This window comes from Zingiber officinale, chromosome 2B (assembly GCF_018446385.1).
Source record: "Zingiber officinale cultivar Zhangliang chromosome 2B, Zo_v1.1, whole genome shotgun sequence".
NCBI lineage: Eukaryota > Viridiplantae > Streptophyta > Magnoliopsida > Zingiberales > Zingiberaceae > Zingiber > Zingiber officinale.
This window is the reverse complement of record NC_055989.1, coordinates 127,599,397-127,611,910: the sequence shown is the minus strand read 5'-3', so window position 1 is coordinate 127,611,910 and position 12,514 is coordinate 127,599,397. Positions and strand designations below refer to the sequence as shown.

At 37.5% G+C, this 12,514-nt stretch overlaps 2 protein-coding genes and 1 non-coding gene across 3 annotated transcripts; 1 reads left to right on the top strand and 2 right to left on the bottom strand.

Moving 5' to 3' along the window:
- The first annotated feature begins 2,698 nt into the window (after positions 1-2,698).
- LOC122049532 (fe(2+) transport protein 2-like) lies at positions 2,699-4,018 on the top strand. The gene is made up of 3 exons (XM_042610901.1): positions 2,699-3,328; positions 3,397-3,546; positions 3,622-4,018. The coding sequence occupies exons 1-3, from the start codon at positions 2,717-2,719 to the stop codon at positions 3,925-3,927; spliced, it is 1,068 nt and encodes a 355-aa protein (XP_042466835.1). The 5' UTR covers positions 2,699-2,716; the 3' UTR covers positions 3,928-4,018.
- Positions 4,019-6,072: 2,054 nt separating this feature from the next.
- On the bottom strand, positions 6,073-7,283 carry LOC122049530 (transcription factor JUNGBRUNNEN 1-like). Its single transcript, XM_042610899.1, has 3 exons — positions 7,013-7,283; positions 6,665-6,936; positions 6,073-6,586 (listed from the first exon to the last, which is right to left on the bottom strand). The coding sequence occupies exons 1-3, from the start codon at positions 7,185-7,187 to the stop codon at positions 6,269-6,271; spliced, it is 765 nt and encodes a 254-aa protein (XP_042466833.1). The 5' UTR covers positions 7,188-7,283; the 3' UTR covers positions 6,073-6,268.
- A 4,785-nt stretch (positions 7,284-12,068) lies between these two features.
- LOC122049980 lies at positions 12,069-12,174 on the bottom strand. Its single transcript, XR_006131207.1, has one exon. It is a non-coding gene; the product is annotated as a small nucleolar RNA R71 (small nucleolar RNA).
- Positions 12,175-12,514: the final 340 nt, after the last annotated feature.

The following is a 12,514-nucleotide window of genomic DNA, read 5'->3' as shown; positions in this document are numbered from 1 at the left end:
CTTCAGGTCCAATGACTAATAGTCATACTAATAGCCATATGAGAAAGTATATGACACTCATATAACGATCCATGATACTTTCTCATGGCGGGTCATTCAGTATACATTCTCCAATGCATACCCATGTGTCAACTTGATATCTCCATATCCATGACTTGTGAGATCAAGTCATCGAGTTGACCTACATGCTAGTCTCGTCGCATTAACATTGTCCCTGAATGCTAATACTTGACTAGGAATGATTAAGAGTAGTGTTCCCTATATCATCTCACTATCGATTCAACTAACCGATTGATATAGGTAAGAACTTTCTACTCAAAGACGCTATTATACTTAGTTATTTGACACCAATACAAGTAAGCATAATAACCATAAACAAATGTCTTTATATATATAAGAATATGATACAACGAGTCCATACAACAATCATCAAATGATTGGCTCTAGGGCTCTAACTAACAATGCTCGCACACAAGTAAACTTGATTCAGTGTAAATTTGAGCCATGGATTTGCACCTCCTGCGCACCCATGCATGAGAGAGAGCTTCTCTCCATGCATATGTCCACAACATCAATGCATGTGTAATAATTTAAACGAACAATAAAGACAAGAGACTTCCAATGTGAAACTAAAAATTCATGCACAATAAAATCTCTTTTTCTCCATCTTTTTATTCCATTCATATTTCCAACATACATCACCTCACATTCAGTTTAATATGTTGTTGTGCAGTGTATACATGAATACATTTTTGTTTAGGAAGGAGATTATATTACTTCAAGTTTGGTATGCACACCTGCTAATGTACATGTCCTTAAGAGTTTGTTGCAAAAACATATCGTAGTTGTAGTTCTTGCATGTTCACAAACATTTATATTAACAAGACAGAAAAACAGATACAACTTGGCGCTTGTTTAGGAAATCCGAATGCTATTTGAGAATTCTGATCTGTAACAGTTAAACCTAAGGCTGGAAGAAGAACTACCCGGACTGCCTCGGCAATTGGAAATCCAATTTCATGGCCGCTTTGGGGTTCAAGAATTTGGGATCACCTATTGGTATGATACTTAAGTTCACAAATAATATGAATCATCATCAGCTATTCAACTCAGACTAGATAGTATCATTTTATGTCAGTTTTGATCTCCAACTAGAACGATATAGTTTTGTTGCATTGTATGAATTCTCCTGTCGTGTAGATCACATCAACAAAATTAAGTCATGGATCATCCTAAAACAGAAGTTAACTATCAGGACACAAATTTAAAGGGAAAACAGAATCAACGAGCTCAGCTGCTGCTCTTCCTTGTCTGGTGGCTTTTACTTCTTGACCTCTGTGATTTCTATTGTCGAAGATTAATAGGCTTCTCAGATCCCTTTTGCTCCTCATCCTCTACGACTTCACTGTCCTCGGCCGCTGCCGTCATATCTTCTTCTAGTGCTTCTCCTTTTCCTCGTTTTCTATTGGGCTTGGAATGTACTTGTTTCTATTGGGCTTGGGCTCAATGTTCTATGGCCCATGTATTCCTTCACACAAAAGAAAATGAAAAATACACAAAAAAAAAGAAAATAATAATAATTAAAAAACAATTAAAGATCAATAAAAATACATCTATTTTTATTTTCCACAAATGGCAATTAGATTCAACAACCTCTCCACGTCGAATTTCCAGTCGAATCTAATACCTTCCCCAATTAGAATATTTAGAGGGATTATTTTTTTAAATATCTTCTTCTCAAATATCCTTCATTATGGAGGATGTTTAAAAGATGATTAAGAATCATCAAGTATAAATTTATACCCTTCTTTTGTGAGACTTACCAAAATAGTGAGCTGCCATTATTTTTTGACTATTTTAATTTAATTAAATCTTGTGGGGTCATTAAAATGATTGGTGTCATTATTTTTAGTTTTTTAAAAAAAAATTAATTAAATGAAAAATTTTAAAAATTTAAAAATATTTATTGAATAATTGTCTTAAAAAATTATTTATGAATAAATGATAGGTGAAATATATTAAAAATATATATTAATTTTATTTAAATATAAAATTATATGTAAATTAATAAAATATTCATGAGATTCATAAATATTTGATTAATGAGATATTTAATTGTAAAATTAAAGATATTTGAGAGTGAGATATTTGATAGGTGAGATCCATAAATATTTGGATGATGAGATATTTTATTTTAAAATTTAAGGTATTTAAATAGTAAAATATTTAAAAAATATGTGGAAATAAGAATAGGGAGAAATACTCTCAAACCATGAATGCTCTAACAAGCAGAAGGACCGAGAGAGAATGACACGTGGCGAACAAATCATCCTATGCACACGCTTTGCTGCCTCCGCCCGCTGACGAAAGCAGTACGGCACACGGCTACGGAGGATATGGACCCGAGCTCGGCGTGCCCAGAGGACGAATAGACGAGAATGCCCTCCCCTTTAACTGCTGCCAGCCTGCCACAGGCCCACAGCTTCCACGCGGACACACTGCTGCGGCCCGTTTTGGACATTTAGCTCGCTGACTGTTTAGTTTAATCCGTCCTCCTCCCAGCTTCCTCCTTGAAAAAGTCAACTCCTACGGAGGCGGCGGCAGCAGCATGAACAACACCTGCGTGCGTGGACACTAACTCTTCCTATAAATAGCAATACGCCTCCATCTCAAATCCTTCAAACCAGGATCGCGAAGTACACAGGAGAGAGCATCCATGGTTTCTTCGCATTCCCTCACGCACCTTCTCCTCGTCCTCTGTTTCCTCTGTTTCCTCTGCGTCCACCCTTCCGCGGCCGCCGGCAATGACACTGCGCCGGCGGCGTGCGTAGCTACCTCCCTGGGCAAGTGCCACGACAAGGCGGCTTCCCTCCGCCTGAAGTTGATTGCCATAGTCACCATCCTGGTGGCCAGCTTCCTCGGCGTCTGCCTTCCGCTCTTCTCCCGCTCGGTCCCCGTGCTCCGCCCGGACCGAGACTTCTTCTTCGTCGTGAAGGCCTTCGCCTCCGGCGTCATCCTCGCCACCGGGTACATGCACGTGCTCCCGGACTCGTTCGAAAACCTCACGTCGCCGTGCCTGCCGGAGGACCCCTGGGCCAAGTTCCCCTTCACCGCCTTCATCGCCATGCTCTCGGCCGTCTTCACGTTGATGGTGGACTCACTCATGCTCTCGTTCCACAGCAGGAAGGCGGCTGGCGCGGCCATCGCCGACCACGAGAGCCAGGGCCACGGCGTCGCACCACACGTCCACGGCGGGATGCCGCAGCTCGATGTGGAAAGCAAAGCCGGGAAGAAAGCGACCTTGCTTCGGAATCGCATAATAGCTCAGGTAATTGAGGCGATCGATCTTAATTACTTCGGAATAGCATAATTATATTTCTCGTACGTCGACTGCAGGTGCTGGAGATGGGGATCATAGTTCACTCGGTGGTGATAGGGCTGTCGATGGGAGCATCTAACAACCCTTGCACCATTCGCCCCCTCGTCGCCGCCCTCTGCTTCCACCAATTCTTCGAAGGAATGGGCCTCGGCGGTTGCATTCTTCAGGTACGTATGGGAACAAAGATGAACGGAATTTAGCCTTTCCGGCCGCAGATTATAAAGAACTGTACGCGTATGCAGGCGGAGTACGGGACGAAGATGAAGTCGATCTTGGCGTTCTTCTTCTCGACGACGACGCCGTTCGGGATCGCGCTCGGCATCGGGCTGTCGAACGTGTACCGCGACAACAGTCCGACCGCGCTCATCGTCGTGGGCGTGCTGAATGCCTCCTCCGCGGGGCTGCTCAACTACATGGCGTTGGTAGACCTCCTCGCCGCCGACTTCATGGGGCCCAAGCTTCAGGGCAGCGTCAGGCTCCAGATGTGGGCGTTCCTGGCCGTTCTCCTCGGCGCCGGCGGAATGTCGCTCATGGCCAAATGGGCTTAATTAGGCTTAATTAATTATCCGCCTTGTTTAATCGTATATTAGAGTGGGTAAAATATGATCGTTTGTACTGGCCTTTTATTTTATGTTTTATCTCATTTTATTTTTCTTTTTGAATAATGTAAGGTCTGGTCCACACTGTTACTTGGGATCGTTTGAACGGCCGTATCTCTTTTAATTTGACATAAAAAAAATATATTATATTTTAAAAATATTAAAAAGATGCTTCCTTATATTCTTTTATTTTAAAAATACCTTTTATTCCTGTATATCAACATTTTATTAAAATAACGCTAATTTAATCAAGATTGCGTGTTAACACTCATAACTATCACAAATTCTAACAATTATAATCATAATTAATTTTACTTAGAGTAATTTAAGTTAAATTGCTCGATTAATTATAATTATAATTACTGTAAAAGTACTAAAATAAAAACATAATTCTTTTGTTAATAATAAAAATAAAGAGCATCCTTTTTATTTTTTTTTTAATATTTAGAGGAATAACTTAAACGGATATTTAAAATAAATTGAAGGGGAATATTATAATTTTATTTAATCTCTATCGATCCTATAATATTTGTTAATAAAGTATCATTTTAAAATTCCAAAATTGATAAATAAAACTAATAGATTAGAACAGCTAAGTCAATTAATTGAGTTAGATAGGTTAGTTGAGTCAAATAAACTAAGTAGGTCAAATGGTTAGTTTATTATATATAAACCTCTAAGTGTATATATATCCTACATGTCAAGTCGAATAATATAATTTTGATTATCTCATTTTGTACGAGTTTATGGATATAAAATATAATCAATTTTTTTGATATTTAAAGATTGAGGGTTGATTTTGATAAATTAATAGATAAATTTTTTAATAAATAATTAATTTAAAAATGTTAGGTTTTGTTTGTTGCTAGTATTTTTAATTTATTTTAATTATCGATAACAATTTTTATAAGATTGAATTAATCATCTTTAAAATTAATTGGTACCAACTATAACAAATTTTTTTAAAAAAAAAATGGATATAAAATATATGTATTAATTAAGTAGATGTAAATGAAAATTCACCTACCACCAAAAAAAAAATATTTGTAAGATATAAATATAATGTATTTCTGTCTTAAATATTTTTCTAGATTAATAAAATTGAAAATTTTAGAGTCGAATTTAAATTACCATCTAAAATAGAAATAAATTAAAATTAATTGCGAATGATTTGTTACTTATTTTTAGAAGAGATAGTACGTATGTGAGTATTTTAATTCAGATTTGAAAGGACTGTGGATTTATTTTGGCTAAAAATTAAAGAATATTCCTTAACATAAATATCTCAGCGGTTTATGTCTGTTACTTCAGATACATTAACGTCTAGTGTGTCTGGATACTTAGAATATTAAAAATAAAAAACAAGAGTTGAATTAATCAGATCAATACTAAAAGGAATTGTCCTTTGATGGTGGTGGTGGTGGTGGTGGTGGTGGTGGTGGTGGTGTATATTTGCTGTCATAAATCAAAGTTTTATGGTCAACTTCTTCTCCTACCAAGTAGGCCAAAGAAGAGGGAGGATAAACCAACATGTCCCTCTTCAAAATAATTATTCCCCTACTCTTCGTGTAGATTCGTCACTTGTGATTGACTTTTTTTTTAATTATAAGGGATGAATTTTAATTGATCTAAAAAATATTGAACGGATGAGCCATTTGTCATAAGGGCTTTTCAATTTATCCTAAATTTCTTGTATGAGATCAGACTCATCTTATGTCAACTTAAAAAAAAACTTTATATAGGATTGAAATTTTTTATATAAAGTGACTAGGTCTGAAGAAATGATTGATAATTAAAAAAATTATTTATATTAATTATACGAAGTTTGATGGAAGCCACTCTACTAAGACAAATATCCCGAGATTAGGATTGTCCTAAGGGATCGTTAAGATGACGACGTGATATTTTTCTCCCATTAAAAAAATCAACAAACTAAACTTATATTAAAATAGTAACTTAGATCAACGACTGAATACAAGTTGTATGAGTCGAGTTTGAGTTAAGATCAAATGAGTCACTAGTCAATAAGCAACTTATCTATGACCCTAAACTCTATCAAAAAGTCATACTAGTGCAATTCTCAAAGAAAGCTAGTTTGACCGAGTCAAGTGTGATCCATAACAACTAGAGGATCATAATTAGAATCTCACTGGGGATGAATATTCTAAACATGAATTTCTGAGTATGTATATATTATACTCTGGATTTACCCAATAAGTAAATCAGGGTTTACTTAAATTTTTTTTTTTAAAAAAAAAAAAATTAGAAATGCTCTTAAAGGAGTTGTTCATTAATCTGTCAGGAACTCCATCAGACTTGCTAGTTCATCCCAATGATCCCCGCCTAAACTGCTGCAAAACTCATCTATGTTTGGAGTATCCATCAATCGATTATCAGGACACCACTCTAATAATGGAGATGGAACATCCCAGAATTGGCTGTCATAATTTATGATCAAATCTCTCTTTCCATTTACAGAGTCTGATGATAGCACTTGATGGTCATCAGTATCCAACTGCCTGTGACTGTCCGGTGCCTTTTGGAAATTTGGCTGCTTCTTGTAGGGGCTGCTGCGCCTCTTGAAGATTCGACATATCGTCCAAACTTCCTGCAAAGCCATGCACAAACTCTTACCATTTGCCGATAAAGGGAATGCTATTATGAGCAATGGGATCTGGATTCTTACAGCGTTGTGAATAGTAGGAGCAGAGGCCGCCGAAGGAAGGCGAAATTCATGCATCATCCAGTTGGTCTTGACCCCCTTTCCCGCGCTCCCGACGTAGTAAGCAAGGGATTTCTTCAGGCCTATGCAGTCGCCTCGAACTGAATTTATCGACTTGTCGATGCCGGTGGCCTTCCAGAAGCCGGAGCCGGTCACCCTGTTTGGTCTTACACTATTCCTATACTTTCTCCCCCTTCGGCAAAAGAAGAAAGCCTCCTCTCCGGTCGAGCTGGTTTCTATAAATTTTCATAATTCAACAAATTAGACATCCGATAAAATTGGAACGATACGTCTACGGCAACTTCGACTTACTTGTTAAGTCCCATGGTTCATACTTGTAGACATCTATTTCTTTGATGATCTCTATATTCAAAGGCTTCTTGGACAGCTTTCGCCGGAGATAGAAGCTGACCAACTCTTCGTCGGTGGGGTGGAATCGGAATCCGGGGAGAAGAACATCGTCTTCCTTATTCATAATCTCTTCCATCACTCCCGATCGACTCCTCTCTTTGCTTCACCGAATTACAATGCTTGAGAATTGCCTTTACTAATAGTGTGATCAAATTCCGATTTGAGATGTGGTTTACTTGGGAGGAAGATAGTCTTGTTGCCTCCTATTTATAGGTAGAGAGATGGATGGTCGTAGCCAGTAGTCAGTAGTCACAAAGGAAGATTTTGACAATGCCCTGCAACTTGGACTTGGACTTGTTGGTCAACTGTTTTAATTTTGATATGAAACTTCCTACCAGCCACTCCAGTTGACTGGGACATTAATGCTTCGTCATGTCCGTTGACTTCGTTGTTGACAAAATGATCAACCATGAAGGCAGCATCGATCTTGTGCATGTTGCTGGTTGCAGTATTAAGACATCAAGCGTATATGGCAGTATTAAGAGGATTTAAGCTTTTTAAATTAGTTACCACATGGAAAAAAAAGGTTAATTAAGGTTAAAATTACTGACTAAAAGTTTTCTTTCAACCTAAATTAATACGTGTCAGATAGTTAAATTATAAATAAATAAATAAATAAAACCCTTATCAAAACCCTTATCAAATAAAAAACTCCTTAATCAACAAAAATTAACCAACAAACTAAATAATCAATTTATACCTATCAATCATATATATTAATCAACAAAACCCTTATCAAATTTATAAATAAATAAATAAAAAGCTCCAACCAACAATCTTGTAATATCGTGTTCAGTAATTAACCAACAAACTTTAAAAAAAAAAAAAGTTACATCAAAGAGCTCTAATATAGTGGTCCTTAATATCTAAACGAAGCTCGAAACAAATTTAAATAAACCTAGCTAACAAGAAAGAAACCAAGCCAAATTGAACAGCTGTTTAAATGATTAGATTCGAAGTATATATCTATTGTAAACCGACTTTAGGTTTACTGTATTCTATATAATTGCTACCTATGTGAAATGAAATCCCTGGTCAAAGAAAAACCTAAAAACTAAAACTTAAGTTTCGATGGGGTCAAAGCTTGTCACCTCCAAAACAAGTTGATGTCATAGAATGAAGACCAACAAAATGTCAACATTTTGAATTTTAGCATGAATGAATTATTCAACATTTTTACTCTCTTTGCAGGAATTACTTATGGCATATAAATAAATGTAAACAAAATAGAGGTCTCCAATCAGTGTATATTTGACTTGATATAAATAATTGTATATATAAAACTCAAGATTATAAAAGTATATCTCACTTCTTATTTTAATTGTTTTAAACTTTGGATTTCTAGATATTCAAACGATGATATCAATTACCCTACGAAAGAGGGCACAAAGTCATCTCTTTTGACATCTCGAATTTCAAGTCAGAATTGAAATCTATCCCTGTCCCTTTTCAATTTTTTCTTTTTTTTTTTTAAACTATATTTATGAATAATGATGATGCTCGAGATTGAGTTTTGTGATAGGCTCCAATTCACCTGTCAACGGTAGAGAAAAATAATAGCGATAGAGGGGCTAAGAAGAAGAATCGTAACTTGAATCACTATTAAGGCCCGTCTGACTTTAGAAAAGTCAAAGGTCTCTTGATTTAGCATTTGACTTGAATGCCTTGTCAACAATGACCTCTGATCGCATTGCTCTGGTTACATCAACAATCTTGAATTTCTTGATCTATCGTTTGACTCTAATAACCCCTACTATAGATTGCCTCACGAAAATGGTCCTAGATCATATTACTCTTGTTTTATTTTATTAATTTTAATTATAACTATTTTTTTCTATAGGAGGAAGCATCAGGAGCCACATAGCATATGAGGGACTCGCTAATGTAAGATCGAATTCGATGTTAGAGGGGAAGATGAATTATAATGTTATGAATTTTATGAGTAAATAATAATTAAAAAAATTGAATCAATAGAGTAATAAAAAGGAAATAAAATTTACTTAAAATAAAATAATATAAGTACGCAAAAGATTTAACTAACAATTGAGTAGGTATATAGTTGATCAATCAAATCAAAAATATAAATACACATAATAATTATAAAAATATGATTCTTATTACTAATTTATCAGTCTTTGGAGATGAGAAAATTTTATAAAAAAAAAATTCTAAAACGTTAAGTACAAATACAATCAATGTGTCAATAAAAAGAAATGAAAATATTACTTGAATATTACTGATAAAAAATGAGACGCAAGTTGTAACGTGTTGCAGTATAGAAGATGAGAAAGTACTTAGAGCACAAGAACAAGAACAAGAGTGATTTATGTGAAGATGAGTCATTTTCAAGTTCTGCCTCGAAGCCCTTTATATAGTACTTCTCTAGTCGCTTGAAGCCTCCCCGGTTGTCAGGATTGGTGTTGACGTGACTGTAACTTTTATCCGTTAGATAACGTTAACGAAACTCTCTCGTAGATTTAAAATCCTCCAGTCTCTTAGAGAGGGGTCAACCCTGATCTTGACTCGACTTGCTTAGATTGTTGATAACGTCATCTCCCAGTTGCTTGAAGCTGCTTCGGTCGCCCGTATCCTTTTGTCACCCTGACCCGATACGGTTGCTTGGACCCTCCAAATTTCCTTGTCGAGAGTTATCACTAGTCAATCACTATGGACTCCCTCCGGTTGCCTAAAGCCGTTGAACTTTGCTTCCCTGCAGTGATTACACATAATAACTAGGATAGAAATATTGGTGTAATCTTCCTCGGGTCAAGGTTGACCAAGTTGATGATGTGCGTAAATATTATGATAGTTTATGCATGTTTCTTATGCACATTCACTTGCTTTATACGTACATATTCTCTGTATGATCGCCTCTTTTATCATGTACTCATCATATATACTCTTTTGTTCGGATATCTGCTCTTTGTTTGATTTTGTGTTAACAGGGACAACTTTCAGAGTAAAAACAGCGATTGTCGACGCACCGAAACAAGCCAGAGAACACGACCGTGCAATCTCACACGGTCGTGCGACCAAACAGGAGAAGGAAAGTGCACAGCCGTGCAACCTTGCACGGCCGTGAGACCAACCCAGAGGCAGATCAGTACATGGCCGTGCATACTTGCACGACCGTGCCCCCCATGACCGAAGCCAAGCAGTACACGGTCGTGCAATCCTGCACGGCCGTGTCCCCAGTGTCGAGCCCTAGGTTCACATGACCGTACCAATTGGCACGGTCATGCATCACAGCCATAGACAAGAAAGGGCACGGTCATGCCATCCTTACACGGTCGTGCCGCCGCAGCCGCGCCCTAACCTATAAAAGGGTTTTAACCCTTTTCCTCAAGAGGGGAGAGCCGGGGAAGCGAGCCGTCAGGGAGAGAATCGACTTGGTGCCGTTCTACGCCGTCCAGGACATCCGTCCAGCGATCCTTCATCACCACATCAACTCCAGAAGCAAAGGATTGGATCCGAAGATCACACGTCATCGTTGGATAAACATCTTTTCTCTCTCTCTCTTCTTGTTTGAGAATTGTATACTTAACATTATGTCTTCGGATTTTTCTCTGGCATCTATGGAGTAGAATTTTTGTTCTAGGATGAGGGAGTAGTTGTAGATTGGTTTGATGTAAGACTCATATTTTTACCTCGATTTCATTGGATGATTTCGTGTGCTTTGTTTCGATTACTCAATCTCTATATTGTGTTAATTGATTGTGTAGGAATTGCCTATCTTATAGAGAGAATATCCTAGATCGTACACCCGAGGGGCTCTAGTGATAAGGGTAACCCGTTCATGGACATCTAGGGTACTTCCTTGAAAGGAGAGACAACTCCTCCACAAGGAAGTAAGAGACCAAACTAAGCTCCTTATCTCTATCCTTAGTGACATCAATTAGAGTAGTGTCCTTGTGATCTACCGAGGCACCCTAGTGACAGGAGTTAATCGTAACAGGATTTCATAGGGATCTTCTTTATTTGGTACCTAAGAATAGATACTTCAGCTTCCGGTAAATGTATGTTGATGGACAATGAGTAAAGGAAATAATGTGATACATCAATACCACCACAATGAAACCGAACTCCTAGAACTCGTCATAACCAAGTAAATTACTCTCTCTTCACTAGTTCTCGTTTCCGCTTCTTATTCCCTTTTCTTTAGATAACTCACAACCATCGATACTTTAGCTAATATTAGGTGAACCATTGCTAGTGCTTATAACCAGTGCTCGTGGGATCGATAATCTTATTACTAACGATGAATCCGTGCACTTGCGGAAGCGTAATAAGTTTTTGGTGCCGTTGCCGAGGACTGCGTCTATAACATTAGCAAGAATAAATTAGATTAGACTAGATTTAGTTTTTTTCCTTTATTTTTCTTTTTTCTAACATTCTGCATTTTAGAGATAAATAATTCTATTTTTATTTTTCTTTATTTTCTACATTTTATTCCATATCTTGTTTTTGCATGCGTAGAGCAAATCTTTCAGGGCAACTTCTACCGTTCGATCCAGAGATTGATAGGACTTTCCTGTGAAGAAGAAACCTACAGAAAGCATTTTAGGCAGCACAAGAATCTTCAGAGATGGTTGACAAACTATTGAAGGATCATGCATCACCTTATGCATGAGGGGTTCGGTCTAGCATCACTCGACCACCAATCGAAGCCAACAATTTTGAAATCAAGCCTGCTGTGATCCACATGGTTCAACAGAATCAATTCGGAGGAGGACCGCACGATGATCCAAACCATCACTTAGAGCTTTTCTATGAGATATGTGGTACTATAAAAGTGAATGGAGTTCCTCCAGAATCAGTGAGATTACTTCTTTTCAGATTTTCCTTGAAAGACAGAGCCAAACAGTGCTAAATTCCCTTCCAGCAAATAGCATATAATCTTGGGAGCAGTGTGAGCAGAAATTTCTAGACAAGTTCTACCCACCAAGCAAAACTGCCCACATGAGGAACTTGATCACTAGCTTCAAACAGATAGACTCAGAATCATTATTTGAAGCCTGGGACAGATTCAAAAGTATGCTGAGGTAGTGCCCCCATTATGACCTTGAGAAATGGTTGGTTTTACACACCTTCTACAATTGAATCAACTATCACACTAAGGTATCCATCGACTCTGCAGTAGGAGGAGCACTAATGAACAAGAGCCTTGATGAAGCCGAAGAGATCATAGAGAATGTGGCACAGAACCATCATCAGTGGGCAACTAAAAGATCTGGTGATTCTTTCTCAGGGAATCCAATAAAGGTGTTAGAAAAATTCGACGTAGATACAATCACACTCATGTCTGCAAAACTGGACGCTCTGACTAAGAAGTTTAAGGCCATGGGGAACAACAACAACATGTCCAATGCAATAGTTTGTGTTTGTAAAACTTGCGGAAGTACG